The sequence below is a fragment of the Protopterus annectens genome, chromosome 10.part0, assembly GCF_019279795.1.
Source record: "Protopterus annectens isolate FY-2018-M chromosome 10.part0, PAN1.0, whole genome shotgun sequence".
In the NCBI taxonomy this organism is placed as follows: Eukaryota; Metazoa; Chordata; order Ceratodontiformes; family Protopteridae; genus Protopterus; species Protopterus annectens.
The window spans coordinates 1,645,606,466-1,645,624,868 of NC_056744.1; the positions used below are offsets into that span (position 1 = coordinate 1,645,606,466).

General features: G+C 37.7%; 1 protein-coding gene across 1 annotated transcript in view; it reads left to right on the forward strand.

Annotated features, from left to right (window-relative positions):
* Positions 1-18,403, forward strand: part of LOC122814359 (integrin alpha-X-like) — an 845,034-nt gene that overhangs the window by 792,164 nt on the left and 34,467 nt on the right. Inside the window, exons 15-17 of the mRNA XM_044086945.1 lie at positions 5,927-6,057; positions 12,770-12,927; positions 14,036-14,172. Coding sequence (XP_043942880.1) covers positions 5,927-6,057; positions 12,770-12,927; positions 14,036-14,172 — 426 coding nt within the window. The remainder of the gene's footprint in view (positions 1-5,926; positions 6,058-12,769; positions 12,928-14,035; positions 14,173-18,403) is intronic.

The window sequence follows — 18,403 nt, forward strand, 5'->3', positions numbered from 1 at the left end:
TGAGCCCTTTGATCCTCTTGCTAAGGTACTTTTGGGGTCTTTCCAGTTGCTGCAGGTGTCTGGTAAGGTACATCCCAAAAGGGGCATTGTACTCAATTATGGGCCTGATGAGGGATGAGTAAAGAGGCATGATGATCTCCCCTGATCTAGATGTGAATCCCTTCATGATTAGGTGGGCTATATAAAATGTTTTTCTAACCACTTTGGCCACGTGGTTGTCAAATGAGAGATTGCTATCAACTTGGGTCCCCAGGTCCCTAATTACTTCTTCTGTACTTAATGGATCACCACCTATGTGGTAATTTGTGGGCACTTTGTTTTTGCCAAAGGGGATGACTATACACTTTTTGGCATTTAGCTTGAGGCCATGGCTCTGGCACCAGTTGTCTGTTTCTATGAGGCCCTTTTGGAGGATGCTTGTGTTGGCTGGAGAGTCGATTATGGCGCCCAGTTTACAGTCATCTGCGAACTTGGTCATCCACAGTCCTTCCGTATTGGCATGTACCTCCAAGAAATATATACCGAACAAGAGAGGTCCCAGGACTGAGCCTTGTGGGACACCACTTGTAACTGGTTTGGAGTCTGACATGGCTCCAGCAATTCTAACCATGTGGGTTCTGTCCTTGAGCCAGTTTGTAATCCATCTAGTGACATAGGGGTTTATATTTAAGCTGGTGAGCTTATCTATAATGCCCGAGTGGGGTATTGTTTCTAAGGCTTTTGCGAGGTCCAGGTAGGCTGTGTGGTCTACCACTAATGCATTTGTGCATCCTGATAATGGTCAAGTATATAATTTCAGAGTACCGGAGAGTTGTTAAACCTGTCATGTAGCTTATTTTGCTGCCTGCAAGGTATGTGGGTCATTTTACATTGGTAAAACGGATAGACTGTTAAAAGATCGTAACAGCAAACATTTGTATCAGATAAGGATTAATTCTACTACTAATGCATTGTCCAAACATATTCTTGACACTGATGAAACTTACTTCTTTATGTTTAATGTTTTAGAGGTTATCAAAGTAAACATTAGACAAGGTGATATTCGAAATTGAACTGAAAGTGCTGAAGCACGTTGGATTATTAAACTTAGAGTGGATAGGGGTAAGGGTTTGAATAGTAAAGTCCCTTTGAAATAATTTTTAAAAGCTAGGGAGCTATGAAATTGAAATACAACTATGTAGAAATGGTCTAGTGATAGACTTTTTAACTTTTGTGTAAGAGGCCTGGGTTTGATTTTAGGCTGAGCTGAGTTTTCATCTTTAGCATTAAATATACATATTTCTTGAATAGTATAGAAATATGTTAGAAGGGAGTGTTTATTGTGAGGAGAAACCAAAGGCCAACTGATATGCAACTGCTATTAACTGTATTATTTTAGTTTGCATTGTTTGATTAGTTTGGCCATTATACTCTTAAGTTTTTAATTGTGAAACATAATTGGCTACAACACTACATTAATTAAAGCCTGAATGGCTGTATTTTGCCTAGTAACCTTGTAATATGATTGGTTATATTGTTTTTCTCGTGTATTTATGATTGGTAGAAAATTCATTCTAAAGGAACATATACAGTTGGCTATAATACACTAGGTGTACTCTGAGTGGCTATATTGCTATGTTCTAAGTGCCACTGAATGGTTAACAAATGTATAGTGAGATTGGTTACAATGTTATATTAAGCCACCTATCATTGTTGGTAATGTTTTACCTTGCATTTTCTCTGAATGGCCATTAGATGGATAGTAAATATGTAATATGATTGGTTATAGTGCTTTGTTATGCCTCCTATGATTGGTGACACTGTCTAATTTAAATGTGTCACTAAAGTGTAATATTAAATGAAGTAACTGTTTATGTTGTGAAAATGCTCACCAGCTTTTACTATTTTTATATTTTATTTTATTAAAATTATTATATTAAAATTATTATATTTTATTAAAATATTTTTATATTTTATTAAAAATTTTAGCCCTGAAATGTGCATTATTCTCACTCTTTACATTTTTTGTTATATTTGAAAATAAGGTTTATTTAATTTAGTTTACTCAAAATTCTTTGCAGATGCATCAGGAGGCAGACATCCAAAATTGTTAGAGATAGCTTCATTAGGTTAGTGGGTAGTTTGTTTGGGATGACCCAGTTGGGCTAGTTATCTCTGGATTCCATGATAAGGTTAGTGTTTTTGTCTTATGGTGTATCTTTAAATGTATGAATGTTTTCAGAATTCTGTAATTTAAGACGTACATATTTTATCTGTTAGTATTATGTGTGTTATATGAAGCTTGTTCTGCTTACTACACAGACTTCAAGGATGATGAAATATTCTTTTTTTTAATATTCGCACTTTCAGATATATGTTTGAATATCAGTGGCTCAAATAGTGCCTGTAAAAGAGGGTAGGTTAAATAAATACCTTAGAACCAATAAGTCAGATGTTGTTTTTCTAAAGATTATATAGTCCTACATTACTCCTACAAAGTAAAAACAAAAAAATTGTTTTATTATAACAAAGACTATCTATTCTTATGGGACACCAAAAGAATGTCTTGAGTGGTAGTAAATGAATATCAGAACAGAATTGGCTCTGGGACATGGAGCAACATTTGCAAAAATATTGGAAAATATCATATAATACAAAAGACAATCTACTATTTGTTATAGATTTTATTTGTGCGGTTAACAAGGAAAGTAGCAATAGTGCTAATATACAAAACAGATTTTCAGCTTCTGCTAAAGCATTGAAAAATCTGTGCTAATTTAAAATACTTAAATGATTTTGCAGAATCAAGTTTATTTTTTTCACTCACTGTTCTTATAACTTTGGACTTAAAACCTGTATTGATTGGATTGTTTATAATGATGTGAGGTCTGAGATTCATTCAATTAAAGTAATTTATGACCTTTATCTGACCATAATGGTATACTGTGGAGGTGGTGCTGCGGTAGCGTTGTCGCCTCAAAATAAGATGTTGTCCTGTTTGATTCTCAGCTAGAGCGTCTTCTGTGTGGAGACATGCGTGAATGGGTGTACCTTTGTTGAAGGTTGTGCGTCAGAGCTGGCAACTCGGCATGTAAAAATCTACTGCCAATCATTAGCGGACCGGAGTTTCGCTGTGGCGACCCCTAACCGGAAAAGCCGAAAGACACAACACAAATCTGACCATAATGGTACTAGTTTTAAATTGAAAATTAATCATAGAATATCAGCCATCATATAGAAGTACGTTTAAAGAATGTAACAATATTTTAAATAAAGAGATTGAAAGGACTAATAAGAAGTATAATAAAGAAATAAACACTACTCTTTTGAATTCTTTTAAGGCATAGGTACATAGAAAAGTTTGTTTTATTTGTGATATATTAGAATGAATGAATGAGATAAAGAGAAAAGTTTGTTTTATTTGTGATATATTAGAATGAATGAATGGGATAAAGACTGGGTCAGCTGTATTGGATTCCCTTAAGGTATACTTATATAGAAAAATGATTTCTTTATGTCTTATTAAAATGAATGAATAGGGTAAAGTTGGATTGAATTGCAATATTTACATTTTGATAAATTACAAAATAAAAATGGGGAAGCCATCTTTCTATATCTAATCTTGAATTCTAGGAGACCTACTGTTTTTGCATCTATATTTTTGTGGGGCATGAATAGAAAAAGAGGAGAGCACAGAATCACAAAACTCTAAGACACTCACCTAGGATTTTCCAGTGATGTGAAGGCAATACAAGATATTATTAAACATTGGCCTATTATAACACTGAACGGGGAACAGGTAACAGACTTGGCTTAGGACCCCAGTTTGTTTTTAAATCTGGTTGTAATTTGAAACAATTTTTCAAATCAACGACACCCATGTTTGAAAAAAAACTTAGTGTACCTGGCATGTTTAAGTGTTGGGGCATGCAAACAATGTTGGTTTATTAATTCAGGCACTTTTGTGTCTGTTGGAGATAAACCTACAATACTGTCTTGCAAAACTTGGTGCAATTACACCACAAAGGGGTGTGGTATATGTAGCAACCTGTTTATCCTGTTCTATGTTTTATATAGGAAAATTTGAGAAAGGTCTCAAAGTAAAGATTTATCAGCATATTTGTACTATTAAAAAGCAGGATAAGAACAATGCCTTAGCTAGACATGCAAAAGTATGCCCTGATTATAATAAGTTCATGTTTTCATTCTGGAAAAGGTTAAATGAAACCCCAAAGGTGGGGACTGGACAAATTTGTTACTAAAGAGGGAGCTATTTTGGCAAATATATTTGAATGCTGACCAACCACCAGGTATTTATGACAATATCTCTGTAGCCTGTATGTTGAAATATAAGCAAATGAATATTAAGTAATTAGTTACATTTATATAACACATCATATGGCTGTTCAGTATATAAGGAAGTATGTTTTGCTGCAATTATTGATTCTGAAGAAGTCTGTATGCTGAATAGACGAAAGTATTCAGTCTTGTTAATTAAAGGTAACTTTGTTGGTTAGAATTTGCCTGTTATTTTAGTTGACTTTAAATTTAAAAAAAATCAATAAATATTAAGTCATAAAGTTACAATACAGAGAAGGTACATTAATATCATTTGCCAAACCTCCTGAAAGTCTCCATAGGTTTTACTTATTTTATTTGTTTAGCATTGTAGAGCACTGATCTCCATAGGCCCTTTTTAGACTCAGTCCAGGAGCACTACCTGGATAAGTGATTTGCTCAGAATCGCACACTTAGGCAAGGGAGGCTATGGAAATCAAACCCTTAAGCACTGGACCACAGGAAGCTGTTCATCAACAGCTTCTTAATCCTCTACACCAACTGCCAGACAACTACATCTAAGATTATATTTAAATAAGATACCGTGCATTCAGAATGTAGGAGGAAGCAAAGTTAATAGACCTTGAATGTATTTTATTTGTAGTGAAAAAATATTTCAAAAATACTTACAGGGAAAGAAAGAAGGAGATATCTGAAACCTGTTTATACTGTTTTTTAAATTAATAATATATAAAATATGCTGTCAAAAGGAAATATTAAATCTATCCTAAAACTAATTATGTTAGAAATAAATGAGAAAAAAAATGAATAAAGCACCAAAAAAAATTAGATTAGTTGCTGAAATATACCAAATATTTTCTTAATCCTCCTATATCACATTAATAATGTGTGCTAACCCTAACCCTAATCTTGCCCCTGCCCCTAAACCCAATGCCTTACCTTAGGGGAAAAAGTCCCTATAACTCTACCACTATTCAGACAAAGTGTATCTGAATTTAGCGATACGGTTTCATTACCTGGTCACTAAAGATTTTATTTTGATAGTATATGTTATTGATAAGGTGAGTTTTAATCACTAGGTAGGGGGGCGGTATTCGATACACAGCAGCACTGAGCTGATTGAATGTAGTATACACTGCATGGCAACAGTGGATTGTATCATATTTTAAGAAGATCATGTTAGCATCCTCGCTGTTAGGAGATATTTCTTTATAAAGGGGATGCTAGGTGGAAGTGCAGACAGAATAGAGGGAAGAGGCTAAATTAAATCAGAATGTGGGCCCCAGAAGCAAGAATACAGAAATCGGGGTGGGGGGTGTAGTTGCCCTGTGCCAACTCTAACACTGAGGGAGAGCAGATGTGCTGTGTTGTAAAGTCTGCACACTACCTCACTGAGCCTTTGCCTTGTAATACACACACTGGCAAAGAATATATTTAACACTGGCAAAGAATATATTTAACACTGGCCAAATTGAGAAATTGGCAGAAGCAGTATTAGCACTTTTATTTAAACACTAGGAAACTTTGTAAGCTTTCAAAATAGTGAGTCAGCAAATGTTTTAAAACTTAAAGCAGCAGAAAGTCATTTTTATGTGATGTAGCATGTCACAGATATAAATACTGATCAATATAATCTTTTTGATTACAGCATATAAAAGGAGCACAGATTTCCAGTACCTTAAAGTACTTCGGGCAGTCTGTCCATGGTATCATGGATCTGACCGATGACAATTTAACGGATATTGCTGTTGGAGCACTTGGACGTGCAGTGCTGTTAAGGTAATCCCATAACTAGATTTTATTTTTTGCTGATCTTGTTTCACTCCTCTCATTTTCCAGTTCCCAGAATTCATATTTGCTGGCATTGTTTTACATACGTACTATAAATATATGAAATGCTGTCATCCAGAGAACCTTGGTGTGTTCCTGGCAAGAGCAGTGAAGTGGAAGAAATTTTCCTCCAGTTGACTTCCTTGCATCATCAAGCATGGTCGAACATAAAATATTATCCAAGCTGAAAGACTTCAGTCTGTTGATTTTCCCGTCACATTTAAAGCAGTAGATAATATGACATTATTGCTGAAAGAAGAAACCTGAAGACTAAAACTTTGCGGAGTGTTGATATTGTTGCAGGCATCATACATAAGAATCACTGACGGTACTTACGTATTATCGCAACCACACATTGTCAGCATTCGCGGCATTCTGGGCAACATTCTATTCTCAGTGAAATAACGTGCTGCCGAGAATGCCATGAATGCTGACAATACGTGGTTGCAATAATATGTTCAGAAACGGTTGAAAGAATACCATCTACATGGAAACTTTTGTTTTTCTCCTTCACATTCAAGTTACATATTAGGAACTAGAAAACCTCAAAGAAATGCTAGATTTTCACTAAAATTAAGTCGGCCTTCAGAATATTCACAGGATACATTGTTTTTAATGCCTTAAACTAAATGCATCTTTTCAGCAGGGGTGCGTACATGGGCTAAATTACCTGTCAATCACAATCAGTCAGATGAGGCAGTGTGAGCAGACCCAAAACTGTGCAAAGTTTTCTTAGAAGGAAGGACTTGTACTCCACTTGCTTTATTTTCATCATTAGTTAATAGCACCTCCTGACTGACAATGGACCATTGATCCACCGTCTGCACATTTTTCCCCAACTTACACTAATGTCATTGCTGAGGCACACCCGTCAGTTTAACAGTAATACCATCACTCAGGCTAGTCCTGACAATTGACACAACGGTCCTCTTTTTTAACATCTAGTGAAAGTAGGGTTGCCACCTTTTCAAATGCTCAAAGTGGGACATTTTTTGCAGAAACGTCAGATTTTGTAGGGCAAAACATACCCACGGCCAGTACAAAGGACAGAACTTCACTTTTTTGGCAGAATAAAAGCTTGTTCTTGTAGCATTTGAGTTGCTTATTCTGTTTCTTATAACATTTAGGTGTTTCAGATAGAAAATAACTGTTTCATGCAACTATTAAAGAAAATATAGGAGACATTTTTGTCCTAAAATCTCAGGACATTTGCCATTTTTTCAAATTTTTTGCAGGACACAACTGCCCAAAGAGGGACTGCCCCTCGCAAAGTGGGACAGGTGGTAACCCTAAGTGAAAGTGAAGACATTACGCAAGTGGAAATGACAATACAAACACGAGCTAGCAAAGTGTCAGGTTTTCTTACCTTCCACTTCACAGAGTTAAATTACCCAGATGACCTTATGAAAACCACTGTCATTACCATAAATAAATAAACAGTGACACTGATTCTTTTCAACCGTATCAGTCACTGTGTAATTGTTCTATCGCACATTCATTGCGGTAGCTGTAAGTACACTTTCTCTCCACTCGTCTAGCATGTTCAAGTTCGGAAGCGTACTTACAGCTACCACAGTGAATGTGTGGTTGGGATAATAAGTAAGTACCTCATTGACATATTAAGAAAGGCAATTAGAAATACAAATTAGATGACATAGCGTTTTATAACTAATAGTGTTACATTCCAGACCAGCAAAACCTATTAGGTCAAAATCCCATCTCAGCAAAAGTTGGCCTAAAAGAGCCCCTTTTATCCCCTTTCCTAATGTGGTGTGACCTTGAAGTTAATAAATAGCTTCATTTAGTATAGAATTATAGACAACATTATGCACTGCAAGTGGAAAATGTACTTATCACATGAGTGTGGTATCACATTACCTTTGTCTGTATCACTGAAATCTCATATTTTTTTGTTTCTGTCAACAAAATTAGTGCTTTACACAGCAAACTGCTTGCTAGCCATGTCTATGTTTCCAGAACTCTTCAGTGGAATTGCAAATAGCCAGATCAAGTGATTCAAATAATTGCCTTACCTTGCTGTTTGGAGAACTAATGAAAGAAGGCGTACACTGTCTTTTGATGATGTACAGCAATTCATTCCTATGGTAGGAGTGGAGCTGTTAGTGTCATAGCAGGTAAGTACCATCCTTCGGATAAGACATTAAATTGAGGCCCCTTCTGCTTGAGTTGATGGTAGTTCAGGTGGATGTAAAAAGATCCCAAGGTATCTGACATGAAAAAGCAGTTTTTACAGCTTGGAGTCTGTATTTATATTTGCTGTGAAAATTACTTTTTTTCGCTGAACTTTTTTTGTGTGGAGAATGCGTGATTTACAATGTGCATGCTGACTTGTATGTCCAATCAGCATGGACATTTTTATATGCTAAGTTTCTTTTGGGTTCCTATTACGTGATCGAAATCTTGAAACTTCGAACACTACAAGATCGAACCTGTATGTTCGAAGTTTCAAAATTTCGAACACATTAAAAAAATACAAACTGTTTTAAGCAGGGGGCAAGCCCCCCTGCACCCCCCACCCCCACTCTCTAAATATACCAACTCTGAGATCGCACTACAGTGCAGTAAAGGGAAATATTCCCTTTCCACATTATAGTGCAATCTCGGAGTTGGTATATTTAAACAGTGGGGGGTGTGGGGGGGTGCAGGGGGCTTGCTCCCCTGCTTACAACAGTTATTTAACTGTTTGCTTTTTTTTGTTTAGTTCGAATTGCTGAAACTTCGAACAAGTGAGTTTGATGTTTTTTTTTTTTTTTGTAAATATTTTTATTCATTTCCAAAAACAAGAAAACATGAATGCAGGTTATTTATGACAATGAAGTATTTACAAATTATTTAAAAAGGTAGGCTAAAACGTCTAAACAGATATCAAACAGAGTTCGATGTTTTAACGTTCGAAGTTTCAGCAATTCGATCACGTAATAGGAACCCGTTTCTTGTATTGTATAATTCCTGATATCTACACATGGTTAGAGATGACTGCAAATAAGGTTACTACAAATTCCATCTTTCTGGAAAACTGAGAGCTTTTGTAGGGGGAAGCTACACCCTCCAAAACAATATATACTAACTCAGTGGTTGGTAATGTGGAGGTTTGCTGAAATGGGTTTTCCGTGTAACCTGTTGTCAGTATTGGGACCCCCAGTATTAGTCACTGAAAAGCTGACACGTTCCTCTCCTGGCAGAGGTTACCAAAGCTATATCAGTGGTGAGGTAAGCGAGGAAAATCCTTAAAACAGTACTTTATTTATTTTTGCTCATGAGCTTTTTTGAGGTTCTCAGCTTGTCGATGACTTTTTTCCCCTTGGTGTATCCCAGATGGCTGAAGAACAAGCATTCTAGTGCCAATGTACAAGAATAAAGGGAACATTTACAACTGTGGGCAGTATGTGGATATGAAACCCCTGTCACACTGCCTGAAAGTGCTGGCGAGGATGATTGATAAATGAATACACAGAGCAGTAGAAAGTAATATAGGAGATGAGTAGGTCAGATTCAGATCAGGATACAGAACAACTCACTCAAAATTTGCAGTGAGACAGATAGTTTAGAAAAAGCTAGAGATGAGGAAAGACTCCAAGTGTGCATTCCTAGACTTGGAGAAAGCATATGACAAGGTCCCAAGAAAGTTGATTTGGGTAGTCCTGCAATGGTTTTGAAGTTCCAGAATCATGTGTAGATTTAGTGCAGGCTGTGTACAAGAACCCAATGACAAAAGTACAAACACTATCCTGACTTACAGAGAAGTTCTCAGCCAAAGTGGGTGTACATCAGGGTTCAGCTCTGACCCTACTGCTGTTCATGCTGGTAACTGACTGCATTAGCAAGCAAGTTGGAAGGGACAGATCAACAAAGCTACTGTATGAAGATGGTGTGACATTATAAAGAAGCTCTGAACAAGAATTTCAGCAAATGACAGGGGAATGGAATGCAAAACTGAACACACGGGATGAAACTGCCTACAGACAAAACCGTTGTCATGGCAGCAAAAGTGGGAAATCAGAAGAAGATTAAAACTGAGATAGAAGGGAAAATAGTGGAAGGAGTTATTAGCTTCAAATATCTGGGCGAGGTGGTTGAGGAAAATGGAATTCTGAATGAGTAAGTCAAAGCTAGAATCAGAGGGGCTGCAGTGAAATGGCACAGGGAGTCGGGTAATATGTGACAGAAGAATGCCAAATAAGCTTTAAAGTAATGTGTACCAAGCAGTGGTGCATCAGATACTATTATATGATAAAGAAACAAAGGCAGTGAAGGCAGAGCAGTTGATGATGATGGAGATGCAGTGTCTGAGACTTGGTGGTGGGAAGCACACTACAGGACAGATGAAGAAATGAGAACATCAGAGTAAAAGACAGAGTAGCTCCAGTTATAGAGAAGATCAAAGAGAACAGATCATGGTGATTTGGACACATGCAAGAAAGCAGAAGATGATCTGGTGAAGAAGATATGGGAGAGACAGAAAGAAGACAGGAGTTTGATATCTCTATACTATCCACAGTTATGAATGTCCCCCAAGAACAAAGGGGACATTGACAACTGTGGGCAGTATAGAAGTATCAGACTTCTGTCACATTGCATGAAGGTTCTTTAGATGGTGAATTAAAAATGAATATGTAGAGTAATAGAAAGTAAGATGAGAGATGAGCAGTTTAGGTTCAGATCAGGATGCAGCACAACTGATCTGATGGTTGCAGTGAGACAGATAGTTGAGAAGAAGTTAGAAATGAGGAAAGAGTCCAACTGGGCATTCCTAAGCTTGGAGAAAGAACATGACAAGGTCCCAAAAGAGATCATTTGGGCAGTCCTGCAATGGTTCAGTGTCCCAGAAACATTAGTTGAATTAGTGCAAGCTATGTACCCAATGACTCAAGTATAAACAGTGTTTGGTCTTACAGAGGAGTTCCCAGTGGGAGTGAATGTGCACCAGGGTTCATTTCTGAGCCCACTGCTGTTCATACTGTTGCCGCTACTGCAAAATTCTTCTCTCTCGTCCTTTATTAAGAAATACAATAAAAAGCATAAAATGCAAGTGTATATAACACATTGAAGGTTAAGTAATTTCGTTACTTGATAAAGATATCTTCAGAACCTTGAATGGAACCATAAAGAGCTACATTTAATATTATGAATGAGCAAGACGTGTTTCTTATTTTTATTTTTATTTTTTATATTAATAATCATTTATTAATTTTTCAAATTGTAACAGGGTTCATTTAGTTTAGAATGGAGTGTTATTTTGTATCTACAACTGTAACCCAAAACTGTTGTGGCATCTAGTATAGGAATGAGGTGACTGGTCAAGTTTGGGGGTGTGTGTTGCTCATTCATAATTTTAAATGTAGCTCTTTATGGTTCCATTAAGGGTTCTGAAGATATCTTTATCAAATGACGAAAGTACTTAACCTTGAATGTGTTTTATGCTTTTTATTGCGTTTCTTAATAAAGGATGGAGAGAAAAGAATTTTGTAGTAGCGGCTGGCATTGTGGAAGTTTGGTATTGTGGTATTTCTTCCATTACTGGATTTACCTGAGTTTTTGGTTTTATCTGTCCAATAAAACTCTATTGAGAATGCTAAGCTGAAAGTCAAATTAGCCTTTTTTGCTGTTTTCCTAAAAGCAAGAAAAAAAGGGCAGTTGAATTCTGAATTAATTGTTTTCAAACCTTTGGAAAATATTTTTACTATGCTGCAGTGAGAAACCAAACATTATGTGCTGACTTACTCTGGTAATTCCAAGACATCTTTGTTTTGCATGTGAGTATTATCGCTGTTTTGCTTTTTCTAATGCTCAGCAACATTGTCATTGTATAAAGTGCATGTTCGGTGTTTGCACTTGTACATTTTTTTAATATTACTACTGTTACACAACATATGTCTTGGGCTGTGTCTGAAAATGTTCCATCAGGACCAGCGATCTACCCCATTTAACAAATAATACATTTGTAAATCAATATTTGGGTCCTGTGACGGGAGTGGACTTTCACATGGCTTGTTTGCATCTTTTGGAATGAGCAACCTTGTGCAAAAACATAAGGGAGAGATGCTGACTCATAGTACAAAACAAAGGTATTAACCTTTTCAGGGGTTGTCACATTGCCACTGCAACTTGAAAAGTTACTTCACAGAAGAACCGTAAGAAAGTCTAACAATGACAGTTGTTAAACTCTGCCACTTAGCATTTATTTTTAATAACAAATGGAATAAGACTCTAAAGCTGCCATTAACTGAAATTTGGTAATTCATTTGGATAAAATACTTAAAAATAATATGTCATGCACTATAATTTTATTTTGTTATATGTCTGAAGTATGGTAGAGCTCCCTTGATGAAACAAAAACAGTATAATATAATTTCAGAAGCTGCCATTCTGCTGGTAACTGTCTATCCTTGTACTTGTTAGTGGTCATGTGGGTACTGACTGCTGTTATACACTTTTGCAAACTAAATCATACAACCTCTATCATCTGGTACTTCCTTATATAACAGAGCAGAAAGGATGTCCTGTCTATAAGGAGGAGCATTTTTGTACATATTTTCTGAACAAATTAAGTCCTCAGACAACCATAACACATATACAGTACCACGTTATCTATTTAGTTAACTCATATACATGTAACTAACACTTCTAGTTTATCTTCCAGGTCTGTCCCCATAATCAAAATCAGTGCATCCCTGAAATTCGACCCAGAGGAAGTTTTATCAACGCAGTTTGAATGTTCCAGTTTGTTCTCTCAACAAAATGTGGCCAGCACAGCTAAAGTATGCTTTAATGCTACAATGGTTACCAAGAATGCTGTAGGTAAGGATATTGACTTATTCACAATCATATTCAGAGACAACTAAGGTAAACCTGTAAAACAAGACAACAATGAGGTCAACAAGAGATAGTACCTGAGACTAGAGGAGGGGAGGTTACAACTCGAAGTTCAACATCACAGCAGTAGGTTCTAGAGTGTTAATTGGCACTACGTGTTGTGCTGCACAGCTAGGAGTAGGGATTTAAAAGTATTGTGTTTTCTGCACTGCACATTTATATTAGTTTGTATTTATTCTGTGAGTTAAATAGGCAGGCATGGCTACTTACTTTAGAGGTCTCTCATTCAAGAGGTTTCATGGAAGCACAGGAAGGTTAAGTTTCAATTTAAGGTTACACAGTGTACAATTGAAGGCTGATGGAACTTAAAATTCCTGTCTCCAGCTTTGCAGCCTGGCATATTAATCTCTGGACTACCCAGTTTAGTATGTGACAGTAAAATCCACTATGAAACATTATAAGGTATTGGAATGGTTCTAACATGTAAGACGTTAAAAGTAATTTTGCTGAAAATACTTTCTAAGCTTGCATTAACAACAACAGAGAGAAAAAAATGGATAATTTTCAGTGTTTCCTGTAAAGTGAGCCATAAAAAGTTGATTTGGCTGTCTGAATGAACTGTTAAATTTGTTTATAAATCCTTCATGATTTTTGTAGTCAGAATGGAAACTGCAGGAAAAACATGAAAACTGTCCCAAAGTTTCAGGTGTTTTCTGTATTAGTCATGCTTTTCATTGTAATTCTACCAGTTTTTCAGTAGACAGATCCAAACACTGTCTTATTTAAACCCCTAGCCCCCCACCCCACCATACTGGTTATTTGACAGCAGTCTGCAGGTAAACAGAAGAAATACAGTAAACAAAACACAGTAAAAACTGAATAATATTATTCCGAAAAAAACAGCAGCAGATCTAAATTAAAACTTGAAATAATTAGAAGTGATTTCTTGAAATAAGATGTCTCATACTTGAACTCTGTGTGCAACAGACTTATCTCCTAATTAGAATTGCCTCCTGTGAAAGAGAATTTATTTTTGATCCAAACCTGTGCAATAGTAATTTAACTCATTATTCTATTATTTTGCCTTCTGCAGGTGGACTGCCCGTCAATATTTCCTTCAGGCTATATTTAACAAGATCAGCAGTGTTTCAGGCACAGCAGCCAGAAATAAATAAAACAATCTCTGTAGACAGAACATACATATGTGAAGACCATGAAATATACTTTAAGGTAAATATTAAAATTGATTGGAGATGTTCTATGCTATAGTTAATGGGAACTTGTAACTTGGCTATGCATGCTCAGAGCTTAAAAAAAGCATATGTCTACTGAAAGAACCTTTATATAATTATCAGTTACATAGAAGACTGTTCTTAGGAAAGTTTGTAAATATTTCTGTGCTGCAAGCTACAGCATTTTGTGACTGAAATGGTGCAGATTTGTTTTCTTATTTTACCCTACAATTAAGTATTGCACTGTTGTTTTAGGACAATATTCCCAATTTCAGAGATACTTTGTTAACCTACATAATTTATTTTTACTGGTCGAGTGGCATTCGAAAGACATGCGTGAATGGGTGTGCCTTCGTTGAAGGTTGGGTGTCGAGCTGGCACCTCGGCACCGTAAAACTCTACTGCCAATCATTAGTGGGCCGGAGTTCCGCTGTGGTGACCCGTAACCGGGAAAAGCCAAAAGACAAACAACAACAACTTCTTGTTACTCTTTTTACTGTTCTTACATTTTCTACTACATACATTTTTGAAGAGTAATACTTAAGGATCCTTTTTCCTGTGAGTGATGAGATTCATTTTTTGACTCCTCGTCACACAAGGTCTATTGTCTGCAATGCACTCTAGAGGGATATTCAGAGCATCCTTGTTTACTGATTTGTAGTTTCATAGAAGGTTACTATGCTAATGGCCCTAGAGCCCTTATACGCCTAGCCATATTTATCCCAAGTTGCCCCACTTGTGGGTGGTTAGGTGACAAGTTTGCAGAGGTAACAGTCTATGGTAGTTAATAATGACTTTCTCTGTCCAGGAGGGACATGGGCACAACCGAAGGAGGGAATTTGCAGTCACCCATCCATTGATCTAGGTTGCATTTGACGAGAGTCAGGGAGGGGCTCTGTTTCACATAAATTGGAAACTTGTTCAAGAGAAGTGGCAATCTCTGCGGGATGTATCTATTGCTCTATCATGACGTGTTCATGTCAGAAGCTAGGTTAAGATCCCTGGAGCGAGTGAACCTCATCCAGTTTGATTTACAAATGTGTAGCATTTCCATTAGGGCCAGGTCAGAGACTGTCCTGTAAGTAGGCACAGGTCACCTCTTAGCAACCTGTTGGAGACAGAATACAGTGACAGAACTTTCAGTCTTTCCGGGTAAGACTTCTTTTGTGTAACCTATAATGCCTTGGTGAGAAATCTCTGTGGTCTCTCCAATTGTTGTAGGTGTCTGGTGAGATACATGCAAAAGGGAGCATTGCACTCAATTATTGGTCTGATGAGGGCTGAGTATAATGGAGTTATAATATCCTTATATCTAGATGCTATGCCTTTACTTATAAGATGTGCCACATAGAAAGATTTCCTTACTACTGTAGATACGTAGTAGGCCAAAGTTCAGGTTGCTATCAACCTGAGTATCCAAATCACGTACCACCTGGTATGCACTAAACGGGTTGCTGCCTAATGTAATTAGCAAGGATGTCAGCTATCCCAAAGGCAATAATAATGCATTTTTTTACATTTAGCTTTAATCCATGGCTTTAGCACCAATCATTTGTCTGTGTTAAACCTGTCTGCTGTATATTATTATCATTGGGGGACTCAGTGATTGCTTCCAGTTTGCAGCTGTCAGTGAACTTGGTCAACCACAGGCCATCCAAGTTCGCCTGGACTTCTGAGAAAAAAATTCCTAACAGTTAGGGGCCCAGTGCAGAACCCTGTGGTATGCTACTGGTGACTGCTCATTTGCTAGAGGTGAAGTAATCCACATTGACAGTATGTGTCCTTTCGGTGACCCATTTGGCTACCCATCTGGTAATGTAGGGGTTAATTCCCAATTGGGAGAGTTTCTCTATAATACCTGAGTGGGGGATTGTGTCAAATGCATTGGCTAGGTCAAGATATGTGGTATGCACTGTCTTTCCCTCGCCCAGGGCCTTGATGGCTTTCTTTAAGAAGTGAACCACATTTAACAGGCATGATCTACCTTTAATGAATCTGAACTGGGTTGGGTCCAGAGTTTGGAGATTACCTATGTCTTTGTTAACAAGGTCCATAATGATTCCTTCCATGGCCTTGCAGATGAGGTTAGTCAAGCTTATTGACTTATAATTCCCTGGGTCAGTTGATGGTCCCCCTTTGTGCAGAGGGATTACTGTTGCTGTCCTCCATTCTGCCAGAACGTAGCCAGTTCACAGGCAGTGGTTAAACAAGGATCCAAGTGAGTCTGCTAGGTCATGTTTTAAGTTGTTTAAAAGGCAACCTGGGATGTTTTCTGATCCCATTGATGCCGTGTTTTTGCCTTGGAGAGTACCAGGATGACCTGTTCTCTTGAGATAATAGGTTTAGAAATGGTGGCAGGTATACTCTGGGGTCATGACTGGAGGGGAGTTTGCTCTAAATCCATCAGCTAGCAGGTTGGCTATTACCTCCAGTTGAGTATGGGTGGTGCCATCCACAACCAGTTCAGCACATAGCTGGGTATTCCCTTTTAGATTTTGGATGTAGTTAAATAATGCTTGTGATTGTACTTAGCTAAGGAGGCTTTTCGTTTTTGTAATTTGCTTTGGAGGACTTGACAAGATCTCTAATTGGTTTAAGCTGGAGAGGGATTTCTTCCTCTGATGTGCCAGTTCCGTCTTGTTCTTGGGCATTAGCTTCTTTCTCTTGTTGTATAGACTGTTTATACTAGGGGTCCACCTTGGTGGCTTTTTTTTTTCCAGCAAGACCTGGTTTTAATCCAGTCAGGTACAGCTGATTCTCTACAACTGTTTAAGGGGTTATACATGGTGTTGGTGTACATCTCTGCATACGAGTCTGTGTTATATGCATTTAAGGGGGCTTTGGAACTTCTTATACCATCACTTAGTAGGCGGTAGTTTGTCTTTGAAAAATTCTTAAGCATTTTTGAGCTTGATGGAGCATCTGGTCTTATAATTACATCAAACAAGACTGATTTATAATCCAATCTTACTAGGGAGGACATCACATGTGTGGGAGACTGCAGTGCTCTCCCATGTTAGTGAGTACTATGCCCAGGACATTTGAGCCTGTTGTGGGTGTGCTGACTAGCTGGTCCAGAGCATTTGCATTGACAAAGTCCAAGACCCTCTGAGCCAGCATGTTTGCGGTCATGTATGTTTCCAGTTGATGGCAGGATAATTAAAATCACCCATGAGTAAGGTGAGGGCTGTATGGCAAGCGACTCCAGAAAGTCTAGGTATGTGGTATGCTTTTTCTGTTTCATGGTGGAGAACCTATAACTAGCTATGATGTGGTAGGGGGCTTTGCCTATAGATCTGATTGCCTCTAGATCTGATGTTTTTTCCTTCATTTGCTCTTCAACCTGTGGGGTTATCAGATCCAAGCATTGGATCCAACTCGGCCACATACCAAAGCTTTGGGCTCCCACTTCTGAGCTCCTGCCCTGCTCATAATGCTCCTCTTGTCCAAATCCCTTTGATCTCATTTGCCACACTTTGCTTCGCATCAGGTATCTTGCTCTCCAAGCTCCTTAGAGTTTCTGTGAGTTGCTGACTAAATATTTTTTTCTTTGTTCTTGCTATATATTTATATTTTACCTTTTTCTTGTCTCCAGCCTTCCTCATCTGCTCAATTTTCCATAATTTCATAGTTTTCTTTTAGATTTTTGCCTAGTACTTTCCCCTTCCCTTCCCTACCCTTTCTTTCTGTTATATATAAAAAAGGAGTTTCTAAACCCCTTTTTTCATTGTTTAGAGTTTCCCTTTCAGTTACTAGTTGTGTGTGTGTCTGCGTGCGCTGTGAGATGATTGTTTATATTTTAGTCATGTCAGTTCCTAAACCCGCTGGCTTTAAAAAATGTAGCACTTGTGGGCACAAAATCCCACTTTCAGATGCACACTCCCAATGTGTAGTGTGTCTTGGTGCATCTCATCTGGACTCAGATTGTTCAGTTTTTGCTGGCTTTAACCAGCGGGCACTCATATATAGGTGGAACAAGTTAATTTTAAAAGGCCTTCTGCCTAGCTCTTCACCTGCAGCCACTCCATCTACTTCAGGGGCCCAAACCCCCACTAAAAAACATAAGGAGTGGAAGAGATCCTCTAGTAGATCCTGTCACTTGGGGGAACCTTCCGCAAAGACTACCAGACCAACAGAGCCAACCTTTTCAGATCCTATCATCATCCATGCCTCCACTCTGCACTAGAGTCAAAGCTTCTCCCCAGAGCCAGTAACAGCCAGACCCAAGT